General features: G+C 45.3%; 1 protein-coding gene across 1 annotated transcript in view; it reads right to left on the bottom strand.

The window, feature by feature from the left end:
* LOC135828377 (tubby protein homolog) overlaps positions 1–10330 on the bottom strand; it is a 33562-nt gene extending 23232 nt beyond the window's left edge. The window contains exons 1-3 of the mRNA XM_065340829.1: positions 10298–10330; positions 8019–8270; positions 4452–4832 (exon numbers count right to left, since the gene is read on the bottom strand). Coding sequence (XP_065196901.1) covers positions 4452–4832; positions 8019–8255 — 618 coding nt within the window. The 5' untranslated portion in view covers positions 8256–8270; positions 10298–10330. The remainder of the gene's footprint in view (positions 1–4451; positions 4833–8018; positions 8271–10297) is intronic.
* Between the last annotated feature and the right edge of the window lie 3398 nt (positions 10331–13728).

Here is a 13728-nt window from a genome sequence, read left to right as displayed (position 1 = left end):
AGCGCAAAGTGCATTGTACATGAGCGTCACGGGTCATGTTGGACACGTAAGATTACTAAGAACGCGAAATAAGAACGTAGCCTGGGGCGCTGAAAAATAAGAACTTTGCTAGGCTGGCCCTCTGAAACCGTGTTCTTGGGCGTACGAGTCTACTGTACATAATAGTAATATGCAGACATGGCTACAGTGTAGGCTTCCAAGGTTGTTATTACTGTTAGGCGAAAAGCACGTCATAGTACATTTGAGACCAGCGGGAAGAAGATGACGACGTCCTCTGCGCACATCAATGTGCTATGTGTGTGTAACTCTGTGTGTCAGCTATGACATCAAACCTGGTGGTCCCATGCCTAGCATGTAGGTCAGAACCATCCTGCAAAGTTTGAATGATGTAGGTTGAACGATCGCACCGCGAATCATACTTTTAGAAATTCTCTTCAGAGCATATCTTCCACCATTGAAATTTCGAATTTCTTGCTGAAAGGGGTGGCTTGCAAACCTAGATATGACTTGTTCCAGGCATGCTTTGGAGCCAAACCCTGTTGAAGGAGTGGCAGGATCTGCCCTGCAATAGCTACAACAAATTGATTCGATATGAGGAAGCGTGAGACCGCGAATCTCGGTTGAATATTGGGTATTTCAAGCATTTTTAGACGAAGATGGAGTTCTTTTTGGAGATGGACGTCGCGGCAAAGGACATGGTTTCCGACTTCTGGCGTCTGGTGAAGCAAGGGATCATTTGTCCAGTCAGGTCGGCAGCCCAACCGTCGGTAAGCTTGTGTTTGGATCCCGTTCTGTTCGATGTCGTACTGTATAAGTAGAAATTTTCGTTTGGAATTGACTTTCGCTATATTCGTTAGGGGCACGAAATTACTGAAGTTTGTACCAAACTAAAAAAATTCTGAACGTTCGGGGTGACAGACCTCGACCAAAACAAAATTTAGTACGTAACAAGGCTGCTGGTGGAGTGATCTAACGAAAGTTTTCGTGAACAAAAATTTGTACTTATACAGTAGATGACGAACAATTTAGAAATGGCACAAATAGAAGTCTGCATCGTGCGTACGGAATATTGTATTCAGAAAATCGCAAAATGTCTCTGTGTGGCCGTCCTATGCCACGAGAAACTCCAATCAGGCTCTTATGTCCTCTGCATTCTTGATTGAATGTCCACTTCGTTTGAACAACGAACACAACAATCGAGGACGGCTTTGCAATGAAAAATACAGCTATACTGGAGCTGGAAAAAAAGAAGAAAAAAAGTGCTCAGGATGAGACTCGAGTACACGTGTACTTTCCCAGCAGGTTCTGTGGATGTCGCTCATAGGTGCGTAATTTCGCGTGACGACTACAGCACGCGGCTGGCGTTTCGCATACCGTACTCTTATACCGAGGGCTGAGTACTCCAGGGACATGTACTAAAGAATAATGTTGCAGCCAGACTGGTAAACAGTTGCAAAGACCGCGTTTTGCCAGGGGATATCAGATTTCACTGATATCAAGCTTCTCTAGCACCATTGATTAAACAAGAGTTGTTAATCTAGCCAGAAGTAGTCTATGGTTAAGAGGTATGTATACTTCAAATAGAAACTACAGGTAGACTCCCTCTACTTCAAATAGAAAGTACAGGTAGACTCCCTCTACTTCAAATAGAAAGTACAGGTAGACTCCCTCTACTTCAAATAGAAACTACAGGTAGACTCCCTCTACTTCAAATAGAAACTACAGGTAGACTCCCTCTACTTCAAATAGAAAGTACAGGTAGACTCCCTCTACTTCAAATAGAAACTACAGGTAGACTCCCTCTACTTCAAATAGAAAGTACAGGTGGACTCCCTCTACTTCAAATAGAAAGTACAGGTAGACTACCTCTACTTCAAATAGAAAGTACAGGTAGACTCCCTCTACTTCAAATAGAAAGTACAGGTAGACTCCCTCTACTTCAAATAGAAACTACAGGTAGACTCCCTCTACTTCAAATAGAAAGTACAGGTAGACTCCCTCTACTTCAAATAGAAAGTACAGGTAGACTCCCTCTACTTCAAATAGAAAGTACAGGTAGACTCCCTCTACTTCAAATAGAAACTACAGGTAGACTCCCTCTACTTCAAATAGAAAGTACAGGTAGACTCCCTCTACTTCGAACCTCAAATTGCCAGGCCCTAAATTCAAATTATCCAGAACTTCATATTATCCAAATGCAGTCCCATTATACTGATATGTATGATTATTTTTGCACATTTTATTTGCATCAACGAAACATAGGTGGTCATGAACAACGAAATCAGTTCATTTCACCAAAACACTGGATCGACATGAAGTCATTGGACATTATTTTCATCTTCTCATCAGGCGAAATAGCACGTCATCGTACATTTGAGACCAGCGGGAAGAAGATGACGACGTCCACTAATTTAGTATCTGTGCACACGAATGTGCTGTGTGTGTGTGACTTTTTGTGTCAGCTATGACATCAAACCCTGTGGTTCCAAGCCTACCGTTTAGGTTAGAACCATCCTGCAAAGTTTGAATGACGTAGGTAGAACGATCGCGCCGCGAACCATACCTTTTGAAATTCTGTTCGTAGCATACTTTCCACCATTGAAATTTCGAATTTCTTGCCGAGAGGGGTAGCTTGCAACTTTGATTTGGCTTGTTCCAGGCATGCTGTGAAGCGAAACCCTGTTGAAGTAGTGGCGGGATCTGCCCTGCAATTGCTACAACAAAAAATGATTCGATCTGAGAAAGCGTGAGACCGCGAATCTCGGTTGAATATTGAGTATTTCAAGCCTTTTCACGACGAAGATGGAGTTCTTTTTGGAGATGGACGTCGCGGCAAAGGACATGGTTTCCGACTTCTGGCGTCTGGTAAAGCCAGGGATCATTTTGTCCAGTCAGGTCGGCAGCCTAACCGTCGGTAAGCTTGTGTTTGGATCGCGTTCTGCTCAATGTGGTGGATCACAAACAATTTTGATATCGCACAAATTGAACTCTGAATCGTGCGTACAGTATTTTATATTCAGGAAATCACAAAGTGTCTCTGTCTCTCTGTGTGGCCGTCCTATGCCACGAGAAACTCCAATCAGGCTCCTATGTCCTCTGCATTCTTGATTGAATGTCCACTTCGTTTGAACAACGAACACAACAATCGAGGACGGCTTTGCAATGAAAAATACAGCTATACTGGAGCTGAAAAAGAATAGAAAAAACGTGCTCAGGATGAGACTCGAGTACACGCGTACTCTCCCAGCAGGTTTTGTGGATGTCGCTCATAGATGCGTAATTTCGCATGACGAAGAAGTTCTAGTGAAGCAGTTTTCAATCGCTGCAGTTGTCCTGAAACGATTTCAACGCAAAAGAACAGCGCTGCCTTCTCTGCGTCATGAAAGCCCGTCGGGGAGCGGCATGTCATTCTGAAGAACGGAAGTGGAGCATAGGCAAAGACAATTTTTACGACTTCCAGTTGTTGTTCAGTCCCAAACTTCTTTGCGCATGAGCTGGCGCGGCATGACAAGCCATTGAGATCCGCGAAGGGAGCCAACCCACTGGAAGAAGTCGTCTTCAATCAAATGTTTGCACTTTGCCTTGCAGAGGTTTGGATCAAATTTCGAGAGAAGGTGGGTTTCTTCAACGGTATTGTCGATCCTGGAGGGGAGCAGGGATCAATTTTTGAGTTACTCTTGGCTAGAGAAGGAGAACAAATGAACTTCGAATTACGAGTAGAGCAACTCCATCTCACTTCGAAATAAGCGTTCAAAGGACATAGTCACTGTACTGTAAACTGCTCTTCTGTACGAAGGCAGAGTTCGAATTATCCAACGGGCGCACTTTTCGTACTTCGAATTATGCATTCGAATTTGACTTGAAGTGACTTGCAGAAGATCGGTACGACGAAAAAGTTCGAATTACACGGAATGTTCGAATTATACCGTATTCGAATTAGAGGGAGTCTACCTGTATATGAACCCTGAAACCGACAAAAGGTGGCAGGTACAAAAATACACCTTTATGCAGCCGAGCCAGTTGACAACCGACTCAACAATATCTTAAGTGTACCCACCAACCGAACTAGCTGGCACGCACGCACACACACACACACACACACACACACACACACACACACACACACACACACACTCCTTCCCGTTACTGAAGCGATGATTGCGAACAAGCTATGTTAGATATAGCAATTTGTGCTGGGATTGCACCATTCAACAGCTTGCAAGGCTGATGAATTGACCGCCAAATTTTAGCCTGGTCTACACCACACGATTGATTGAAGTACGTAGCTTTTTCTGGCCAGTGAATCCCCATTTTCCTTTTTCCTTTTCTATTTCATTCCTTCTAACACACACACACACACACACACACACCTCAGACCTCAGACCTCAGACCTGCCCATTGCAGACACGATGGTAGCGAACGGATATGTTAAACATAAAAAATAGACTTACGTGTACTAGATTCCTTGCTAGCATATTTGGTCCGTTGTCAACGACTTGAACCAATGGTTCACCGTCATCGTCTTTCTCTTCGTCAAAGTCATAATCTCCAACAGCAACAGCACCAGCAATAGCGCGAGCAATAGCACCACCATCAAGATATTGGGAACATCCTCTTCCTCCAGACACAACTGCGCTAGTCAAAGCACCACGATGAAGATATTGGGAAATTCCTCTTCTTCCAGCCACAAATGAACTACCAAAAGCTCCATGACTTGCTGCAGATGATGCTTCTGCTGCTGATCCAGTTGCGCCATCACCAGCACCTGTGCCTTTCGTAATGGAAGCAGCCAGACGCTCTGTCGCATCAGCAACCACTCCCGATCTTGCAACCTGCAAGAGATTCACAAAAGAAAACCATCGATGGACAGAGTTAGCACCAGTAGACCTCCCTCCCTCTCTCCTTCTCTCTCTCTCTTTCTCCCTTCTCTCCCTCTCTCCCCCCCCCCCTCTCTCTCTCTCTCTTTCCCCCCTCTCTCTCTCTCTCTCTCTCTCTCTCTCTCTCTCCTCTCTCTCTCTCTCTCTCTTCTCTCTCTCTCTCTCCTCTCTCTCCTCTCTCTCTCTCTCTCTCTCTCTCTCTCTCTCTCTCTCTCTCTCTCTCTCTCTCTCTCTCTCTCTCTCTCTCTCTCTCTCTCTCTCTCTCTCTCTCTCTCTCTCTCTCTCTCTCTCTCTCTCTCTCTCTCTCTCTCTCTCTCTCTCTCTCTCTCTCTCTCTCTCTCTCTCTCTCTCTCTCTCTCTCTCTCTCTCTCTCTCTCTCTCTCTCTCTCTCTCTCTCTCTCTCTCTCTCTCTCTCTCTCTCTCTCTCTCTCTCTCTCTCTCTCTCTCTCTCTCTCTCTCTCTCTCTCTCTCGTGTCCATATGTCCTTTTCCTTTCTAGAGTTACCGTAATCTCGCGCATTTAGGGACATGTTCTTATTTTCGAATATAAGAGCACTCTCGCTTATAAGAGCATGCACTAACAAGTGAATGAAATCACAAAACCACACGAGGTTCATCATGTTTGCATTGTTCTGGCATTAACCAATAATATGCGTACTTGCACCTGTACATGTCGATGCGATGTTTGTCTCTCGCATATACGACCATGGTCCTATAATCGAACGAAAATGCACTTGTGAAAGAACTGAAAACAGCGACTTTTCGATTATAAGACCATGGTCTTATATGCATGAGATTGCGGTTTACACCACTACCCAAAAACGGTCTCTCGGAAACAAACTATTCCAAAAATAAAATTCAAATTTCCGGGCCAGGCCTATCTTCAGGAATAAAAGTCCAGAACACGGAGTCGGCACAGCCTTAGGAAGGTGTACACAGCCTTAGGAAGGTGTACACAAAGGGGTGTACACAAAGAGGTGTACACAGCGGTCACGAATTAAATTGTAATTCAGATGAGTCCATTTGTAGCACTGCTTCCAAAATCCGTACAGCTTGGTAACGTGATTAAGCACACTGGTTACACACGTGTGTGTTAGCAGTGAAGTGATGATCAAACATGCTATGGTAAAGAACTTTGGCCTGGTTTCTCATATTGATACTATGTACTGGCTGGAGGAGCAGTGGCACAAAACCTACAATCACAACATGGAGACCCAGATGAACCTATTTGGGAACCCCCTTATTATCAAATGCCTCGGTTATGGAGCCTGGAATGGGGCCAATGAAATGGTAGTAGAGAAGCGCCATTTGCACTATCAACTGCCCCCAAACAATGAATGATTTTCACAGCACACATGCAGAGCACCTCCTCCAGACACTTGAGCGTAGATAGAGAGGGGATTGCTTCCACTCAAATGATCATGACAAGAAATTTCCCGCATTTCGAGTACACATCGTTTGACTATCATAATTATACCAATTTACCTGTTGCTTGAATCATGGAATCATGGAATCATTGAATCATGGAATCATGGAATCATGGAATCATGGAATCATGGAATCATGGAATCATGGAATCATGGAATCATGGGCAAGCGCTCGGGAGAGGACTACTGTGAGCCCAAAGTTTATTTTAAAAGTTTGACATCGCTCACTTCATTCAGGACACACTTGGAGCACTTCTGCCCCTATGCAACAAAAGGCTGAGAGATAAGCCATGGATTACTCCGCCATTAGCGGTTATAATGTTCTTCTCTCAAACTTCCTCAAAGGTTTTGAGAAGAAGCAGAAATCCCCGGCACATAGCATGATGTCATACTATCGTGGGTTTGACACAGGGGAAACACCTACTACCCTGTGTTTGACACAGGGGAAACCCCTACTATCGTGGGTTTGACACAGGGAAACCCCTACTATCGTGGGTTTGACACAGGCGAAACCCCTACTATCGTGGGTTTGACACAGGGGAAACCCCTACTATCGTACGTTTGAAACAGGAAAAACCCCTGTTTTCCGGCAAAAGAGAAATGGTAATCACTAATTAATACCTGCCAAGTATGCCGGCTTTACGGGAGTGATTGTCCCGCATATTTTCCCATTTTAGATGAACTCCCAAGATCCCTGAATTCTTGTCAATAATAATAGTCAGTCCCACACATTGTTACATCCACATGCACACGCAAACACATACATGCACATACACAAATGCACACACACAAATGCACACACACATTCACACATTCACACACATGCACACACACAAATGCACATACACACACACACACAAATGCACATACACACACACACACACACACACATGCTCACACACACACACACACTCACACACATGAACACACACATACACACGCACACACGCACACACGCACACTTGCACACACACACACACACACACACACACACACACACACGCACATGCACACATTACGCGTGCCCAAGTAGACTAACTCTCTTCATTGGGATGATCACCCATGTGTCTATTATCACCCATGTGCCTACTGATCACCCATGTGCCTACTGATCACCCATGTGTCTACTGATCACCCATATGTCTACTATCTCACATGCAAACTAACAAAATAAGACGTACAGTCAAACCTCGTTAGGGGGAAGAACTTCAAGGGACCGATCAATTTTTTTTGTCTTATTCGGAGTTCTTCTTATCCAGATATGACAAAAAATTGATATGCATATCATATGGATTGTATTTATGTGAGGGTGAATGCTGTGGCAAATGTAAAACATTTTTTTCATAACATAACAGGTAAGTACAATGTGCAATGAATTCCTGCCAGCACGTCCTCCGCCTTGTAACATGTTTTGCCAGTACAAGAGGCCTAGACTATCGGGAAAACTACAGCCAGCGTACCCACCGGGACCGAAAGTTCGTACTACACGATGATTTTGTTCAAATTACGCTTGAAATTAGTCCGTCTTCACGAAAGTTCGCCGTACAGCAGTTCGTCGTAAAGCAATAATTTTGACTTGATATGATGCCTGGTCAACCATAGGATTGGCCCTAGTTCGTGCTAAAGGAAAGTTCGCCTTATCAGTGTTCGTCCTAACGAGATTTGACTGTGCATGTAAATCGGTATAATTGCAAACAAACAAGCGCTTCACGCACCGTATCAGGGTGTTGAGCAGAAGCCACCAGGTCATCCAGACCAAGATCAGCCCGGTGAATATGCGTCGTTTCACACTCCAACACCTCCAATTCCTCGCAAGAGTATTCTTGTGGCATACCAATTTTGCGGGGATGCTTGACTCTGGAACTAGGACCACCACTCTGTCTAGACCTGTGGCTGGTGGCTGCAGTGGCTGTGGTGGCCGAAGTGGCTGTGGAGGATGCTGAAGCCATCATGCCTTCAGCTAATGTCTATGGATAGAAGTAACAACAATGCATTGGGAAACATGTTAATTTTGAGAATGTCCGATCCATCATTGCCACTCGTGGCATGCCATGTGGGAACAAGGCGCCCCTCAATACCTCGTTTGTGTGTATTTGTGGGTGTGTTTCTGTGTGTGTTTCTGTGTGCCTGTGAGTGTGTGTTGATCCGTGTCATCATCTGCTGCTTTTTGTTTGGTGTATAGATCTCCTCTGTAACGGATCGGAAAACCCAGCTTGCTGACCGTAATCTGGTAATGCATTCCAATCACCAACCGGACCATTACAATGATAAAGCAACAGTGGACGCTAATGATCGGGAGGAAGTGCCGCTAGAGGAAGCTGTCAATGCTGCACCTCAACATGAGCCTGAGGATCATTCAATGTGGACGGGTCCTACATCCGTACTGTAAAATATCTCTACATTTCCCACAGCATAGCTGGACTGAATCAAATGTTTTGGGAGAACATCAATTGGTGCGTGTATGGCAATTGCAACGCATTCCAATGGATTTTACAGACCATATTTGGTAACCACAGAAAGCGATTGATTGCTCAACTGTCAAGCTTGGCCATGATGCCACCTAAAACGAGCGTAAACCACCAAATTTCGATGTGAGATGCAGGTCACTTGCGTTTTTTCCAAAGCGCGCGAGCCAAATAACGCGAGCTCAACTTTCGTGTCACGTCAAAATAACATACAGCTTAACCTCTTTACTGTCATATTAGCAAGTCACCATTAGTTACAGTACTATCGAACGCCCAAGAACGGACCGCCGAAGAACGGCCAGGCTAGAATTTCACCAATCTTTAAAGGGGAAGTTAAGGCAAAAATTAAAATTTCACCAGTTGTAGTCTTCGGGGTGCTGAGTCGAATGGTCTTGGTCCGAGGAAGCTGAGACGCTCCCTTCCTACTTGAATCCCAATCGAACTCGCGCACTTCCACCAAAACTGGGTGACTGCGCCCTACGAGATGGGGATTTGTATGCAAAATGTCACTAAAAGCGCCATTTCGTTCTTATAAAAGCACGGATGACCGCGATTGGCCCATATGTTGTAGTCTTTTGGACGCTGAGTCGACTGGTTTTGGTCCGAAAAGGCTGCGATGTAGCGTTCCTCCTTTATTCCCAATCGAACATGGTTGAACAAGCGGTCACGTGCCCCTGCGTACACCAGTCACCTGGTCACCGTGCCTGCAGGGTACAACTTACTAGCCTGTTTGACCTTTTTTGGGTGCACTCCTGTCACTCGAGTTGAACTTGAGTTGAACCTTGGTGTGAAATTTGTCGCCTGCCGGCGCGGTGGCCAGGTGATTTGGGCACCCAGGAGCACGTGACCGCTTGTTCAACCATGTTCGATTGGGAATAAAGGAGGAACGCTACATCGCAGCCTTTTCGGAACAAAACCAGTCGACTCAGCGTCCAAAAGACTACAACATATGGGCCAATCGCGGTCATCCGTGCTTTTATAAGAACGAAATGGCGCTTTTAGTGACATTTTGCATACAAATTCCCATCTAGTAGGGCGCAGTCACCCAGTTTCGGTGGAAGTGCGCGAGTTCGATTGGGATTCAAGTAGGAAGGGAGCGTCTCAGCTTCCTCGGACCAAGACCATTCGACTCAGCACCCCGAAGACTACAACTGGTGAAATTTTAATTTTTGCCTTAACTTCCCCTTTAAGAACGGTCTAGGCTGGACCTTTTGCAGATAAGAACGGAAACCATAATGTACACTATAATGTACACTCAGACGTATAACTCTGCATAAATGTACATGTAAGACTGTATCATCGAATAAGAACGAAACTGCTGTGTTCGCTAAAAATAAGAACGGGCTAGGCTAGAACCCTGAGTCTTGTCTGTGGAAGACGCGCGCGCACCTGTGTCTTTGTGTGTCTTTGTGTGCGTGTGTGTGTGTGTGTGTGTGTGTGTATGTGTGTGTGTATGTGTGTGTGTGCGTGTGTGTGTTTGTGTGTGCGTGTGTTCTTGCCAAAAAGAGTGGATAATGTTCATTACGCACCGTTCTGACCCCAGGATCTCGTCCTTCTTCAACTGCCAAAGAAATGCCATGTATAGAAACATGTACATGCATGCACATACACACACACACACATGTACACATGTACAAACACACACACACACGCACACACACACACGCACACACACACACACACACACACACACACACACACACACACACACACACACACACACACATACACACACACACACATGCCCACACACATGAATGCATATACATGCACACCCACGCATGCATACACACATAAACACACACAAGTCATATGTACAAACACACACACCTCAGACCTCAGACCTCAGACATGCCCATCGCGGAAGCGATGATAGCGAACAGCTATGTTAGACATGGCACACACACACACACACACACACACACACACACACACACACACACATACATGTACACCCACGCATGCATGCAAGTACGCATGTACGCATGCACACAAAAACACACACATACACACACACACACACACACACACTTGTACTTGTACTTGTTGCACACTGCCAAAACTGGTCACGTGGGTCTCCCTGGGAGAGGGGAGAGAGACTCAAAAGGAATATTGGAAAGATGACTCAATTGGCTATTGAACCGCCCAACGGCCGACACCCCCTGAAATCCCCAAAACTCTGGGTGGACTTGAAAATGATCCCACTTATGGGCTCACCACACCTCAGTAAGTGGGTGAGGACAAGGTGCAGAAAAAGGATTGACGGCATCAGGGTATCCGTCCTGGGATCCAACTGGAGTTACCCCTGCCCCCAGTGAAGGTAATACGTGCTACTAGTGTGAGTGGCTAACTCAGAGAGAGAGAGACACACACACATACACACACAAACTCACACACACAAACACACAAACACACAAACGTACACACACACACATACACACACACACAAACACACACACATACAAACACACAAAAACATGATTCCAACTAGACTACATACAATAGGAAAGAAGGAAGCTCCCGCACTCGCGCTGCTGGATGCGCCTGAGGATCGAGACATCGATCTCCACCATTTTTCAACCGATTTTGATACACTAAAGGCCCCCTTGAAGCTGAGAGAGGTAGCTTTCCTGCGGTGTGGTACCTGTGTACGTGGCTATGGTGACTACGCTGATACGGTACGGTTTATTTTGCGAATATAGTTTGACTGAGCAAAACCACCACATGATATTCAAACGCAGTTTTTCTGAATTGCAGAGCTGACTACGATAAGCCCCTTTTCGCACCTGACAGCTCGAAAGAGTCGTCGTAAAGTTGCTATGGGATACATAAAGACTCCAGAAGGATCAGTCTTGCACAACCTGTACCCATCTCAAGCAATAGGTATAAATTGCTATGAATGAAACAAATACGCTTGCCATGCTATTTTGAATCCCTTCAAATTTATAGAAAGGAAAATGAACCAAGGAACTACAAGTTACGCTATAATGTCCACTAACACCACCAGTTACGGAACAATCAGCTCATGCGATAACATTGCACGACACTGACCGACGGTACTGATTTCCTACATATGTACAACTAACTGGCTAACAGCTCTAGCACATCTTGGATACGCACTCCAACAGCCTTCCAACTTGGAAGGTTCTACTACCTCCGACAAGCGAAACTTGGCGCGTTTTTTTGATTTTTTTGTGTTGGCAACAAAACTACTTCACAAGGCTGTGAGGTACGACCTACTTCTAGCTCCATGCAACCGGGTGCAGGAAGCCAAGCGACGAGCTGGTGAGTGGCACATGGCTCAGACTCAGTCAGAGGCAAGCGTGTCTCTCATGTACCAACAAAACTGTGCGCGCGTCCATTCTGCGAAGGAGAATTGTCGTGCTTTCGCGTTGCAATGCAAAACCAAGGAGTTCTCTCTCTCTCTCTCAACTCTTGGTCACTCCGCCAGCACAGAGTCTATGCGTCAATGCCAAACAATACTAGCGTCTTTCAACAGCCACCAGAGCGATGCGTCTCTGGTGGCTAAGGAAAATCGCCAGGAATTGCTGCAGGCAATTTTTGGACAGTTGGCGAGAATACCCTGCAAAACAGTTGGAGTCCAGGCGCTTGTGGAGGTGTTGCACAGTTCTTACCACGTCAATCTGGATAGTGGCGGCGGAAACGACTACCCTCGACACCGTGGCTCGAGCACAGCACACAGGAGCGACATCGAGATTTTCAGAGCGATTACAACAGAGGTACTTGCTGCGACTGAATCCGCTCTAGTCGCACCTTCGTCTCAAAACAGGGACAATTCCTCGCCAGAAGAAACTGCGATCTCTGAATCAGAGGAGAGTTGTTCAGCCTAACAGATGCCGCTAATGTCCTTGTTGAGCAATACAAAGTTGAATTTTGGTGAGTCAATCATTAGTTTTGATTGTAAAGTGTGAGTTATTTCGAGTAATTTGAAGTTAAAAAAACGCGCCAAGTTCCGCATGTCGGAGGTAGTAAGTTATAGAAATAATACAAGGAGGGGAAGGTGAGTGCACCCAAGACAAACACGAGCTGAAAGCCTTCTTCTTTTCTCCAATTTTTTTTAAAAGGGACTCAAAATAGCATGGAAAAGGTCCTGTTGTTGCCATCAAGTCTCTCAGAAGAACGTTGAAAATTCACTTTTCATGGAATATAAATTACAGCATTGGAAATATACACACATAACCACATGTCACAGTTATACACACAGTTATACACACATGTCACAGTTATACACACATAACCACATGTCACAGTTATACACACATGTCACAGTTATACACACAGCTATACACACATGTCACAGTTATACACACATAACCACATGTCACAGTTATACACACATAACCACATGTCACGGTTATACACACATAACCACATGTCACGGTTATACACACAGCAAAAGGAGGAGGGTGCTTTGCATCTCAGTGTTAACCGTGCCTCTTTTGGGGCGCGTTCGAATTGTCACTCTTTGACTTTTCGAGGAGCTTCGTTTTTCTGAAGAGGTGGCCTTATTGGCGACTTCAGAAAAACGAAGCTCCTCGAAACCCCTCGAAACTCCACAACCTCATCCGATGGGAGAGGTGGATTAGTTTCGAAAGAGTTTGGAATAGCTACGTCATGTTGTACGTGGAGATGGTCGATCTGATCGGACGTCATTATTGCCATGACCATTCCACTGAAAAACTCTACAATGATAGAAACCGTTCTAATGGGACACTTCGACTAATCTCTTTATACAATTTGTATGAACAGTTGATGAAGACAATTCAAACGCGCCTTTGGAGTGTGTGCTCTGTGTGCGCTGGGCCCGAGCGGGCGGTGTGCGTACCGCGCGCGGACTGAGCAGGTTGCGACCCAGCCCTCATGTGTGCATTGTATGGATTCTTGTTGTTCTGTTCCTTGCCTTCTTCTTGAGACTCTCGTTGGAGTAAGACTAAAGTAA

The sequence above is a fragment of the Sycon ciliatum genome, chromosome 12 (genome assembly GCF_964019385.1).
Source record: "Sycon ciliatum chromosome 12, ocSycCili1.1, whole genome shotgun sequence".
Lineage (NCBI taxonomy): Eukaryota > Metazoa > Porifera > Calcarea > Leucosolenida > Sycettidae > Sycon > Sycon ciliatum.
This window is presented reverse-complemented; position numbering and strand designations above follow the sequence as displayed.